This window comes from Otolemur garnettii, unplaced genomic scaffold (genome assembly GCF_000181295.1).
Source record: "Otolemur garnettii isolate 467f Iridium unplaced genomic scaffold, OtoGar3 scaffold00044, whole genome shotgun sequence".
NCBI lineage: Eukaryota > Metazoa > Chordata > Mammalia > Primates > Galagidae > Otolemur > Otolemur garnettii.
The window spans coordinates 9,188,867-9,191,117 of record NW_003852439.1 but is presented as its reverse complement, the minus strand read 5'-3'; the positions used below and the strand labels follow the sequence as shown (position 1 = coordinate 9,191,117).

General features: G+C 58.5%; 1 protein-coding gene across 1 annotated transcript in view; it reads right to left on the bottom strand.

Moving 5' to 3' along the window:
* PRSS33 (protease, serine 33) overlaps positions 1-1,807 on the bottom strand; it is a 2,676-nt gene extending 869 nt beyond the window's left edge. The window contains exons 1-3 of the mRNA XM_003790926.1: positions 1,711-1,807; positions 517-679; positions 75-346 (exon numbers count right to left, since the gene is read on the bottom strand). Of these exons, the coding sequence (XP_003790974.1) occupies positions 75-346; positions 517-679; positions 1,711-1,807 (532 nt within the window). The remainder of the gene's footprint in view (positions 1-74; positions 347-516; positions 680-1,710) is intronic.
* Positions 1,808-2,251: the final 444 nt, after the last annotated feature.

Sequence of the window (2,251 nt, the reverse complement as noted above, 5' to 3'; positions counted from 1 at the left end):
TTGGTCTGCCTGGGAGGAGGCTTGAGTGCCTAAAAGTCTCTCTGTGTCCGGAGTTGGGGAAGTAGGGGGCTTACCTCCCGGGCGGAGACTGCCCCAGCCAGTGACCCAGCACTGTGTGCGGGGCCTTGGGCGGGCTCCAGGAGCAGGCAGGCAGACAGGCTCTACGCGGGAGCTCAAGGGCACCGGATGGCTCAGCTGCAGCAGCGCCAGGTCTCCACGGGCCTGGTCCTCAGAGTAGTCTGGGGGCAGCAGCACCCGCCGCACTGTCGCTGAGAGCCCTCGGGGCGAAGTGGGGCCCAGACGCAGCGCTCCCAGGCGCACGCGGTATTCGGACCGCAGTGCCTTCCTGCAGGACAGGATCAAGGACTATTTACTGTACCCAAGCGACCCCAGCTGGCCCTAACCTCACCAGCTGGCTGGAGCCAGCACCGCCCCGCTTCTCGGCCAGGTGACGCCCCACCCTCCGCTGGCCTTGCTTTCCCGGCGCATCAGACTGGGCCCTGCATAAGCGCTGACCTGGGGAAGCAGTGCGCCGCTGTCAGCACCCACTCAGGGGCGATGAGCGACCCCCCGCACACGTGCGCCCCACGGTGCTGGATGCTGGCCTGCCAGGGCCACTCTCCATCCTGGGCATCTCGGCCCCCCACGATCCGACTGGACATGCGGGGCTGTCCGCATGCTGCAAGAGGATGAGGGGGCAGCAAGGGTTGGCTGAGGACTGGGGGCGTAGGAGGCAGGTGTGGACAGGGAGGGCAGGGACAATGTCCTCCTCGGGCAGGCTCTGAGGCTTCCTTACCTACGGTCCAAGCAGCTCCTGGAGGAGGAAGCAGGGAAAGAACTGGATTATGGATTTCTTTTTTCTCAACCATGTGGCCCTCTGTAGAGTGTTGTGACATCACAGCTCACAGCAACCTCAAACTCTTGGGCTTAAGGGATTCTCTTACTTCAGCCTCCCAAGTAGCTGGGACTACAGGCGCCTGCCACGGCGCCTGGCTATTTTTTGTTGTAGTTGTCATTGTTGTTTTGTAGGCCTGGGATGGGTTCCACCCCGCCAGCCCCGGTGTATGTGGCTGGCACCCTAACCACTGAGAAATGGGTGCCGAGCCTGTATTATGGATTGGGGTCAAATAACGGGGTTGGGGAAGGAGATCAGAAACTAGGAATGAGGGTGCAACATATTTGTTGCTCTGACCTTGTGTCAAGCTTTCTGCAATCTGTTACCAGATTTAACTCTCTCTAGAGCGTTGTAGGGGTGTCTAAGGAGGAACTTATGATCATTGCACAGACTAGCACATCAGGGTTTGAAGAAGCCACAGTTAGTGGCAGAAACAATTGGAACTTTATTTATTTGCTTGTTTATTTGTGACAAGAGGGTCACTTTGTTGCCCTCGGTAGAGTGCTGTGATGTCATAGCTCACAGCAATCTCAAACTCTAGGGTTCCTCTTGTCTCAGCCTCCTGAGTAGCTGGAACTGTAGGCTCTGCCACCCGCCCTAGTTTTTCTATTTTTAGTAGAGATGGGTTCTCGCTTTGCTCAGGCTGTTCTCAAACTCCTGAGCTCAGGTGATCCACCCATCTCAGCCTCCCAGAGTGCTAGGATTACAGGTGTGAGCCACCTCACTCAACTAGGACTAGAAACTTTGGAATTAAGGTTAGAAACCTCCAGGGTGCTCTAGGGGAACCAGACCCAGAGAGGAGTGAGATGGGAGACCTGAGAGCCCAGGTCCCTGTGGCCAGCAGCCCCAGCCCCAGCCCCACTTACCCAGCACCAGCAGGAGCAGGATCTGGAGGCAGGAAACCCCCCTCATCTGTCTTCAGGGCTGGGCTGGGTTAGAATAACACTGCCCAGGGCTTGGACTCCGATCTGGAGCTGGCAGAGAGGAGAGTAGAGCATCCTAGCCCAGGGGTACCATCTCATCTGCCTTCAGCTGCTGGTTGACCCTGACCTCATCCCTGTGGCCCAGGTTCTATACCAGCCCCAGGTGACCACCTCTGGCCAAGTAGGCAGCCCTGCCCTGAACTATTTGGGTAAAAGCTCTGGAGCCTCATCCCCTTCCCTCATGCCCTCTATGCCTAACAGCTGCCCTGCCCACCCCACAGCCCCAGCCTGCTCTCACCCTCACAGCCTGGTGCCCTCTCTGCTGATTGGGATTGGAGGAGGGCCCAGGGGCTTAAAGGGCCAGGGGGGATGAGGCCCAGACAGGGTGATTAACATGGCCAAGGCGGAGCTGTGGCTTCACCTGACCAGCCTC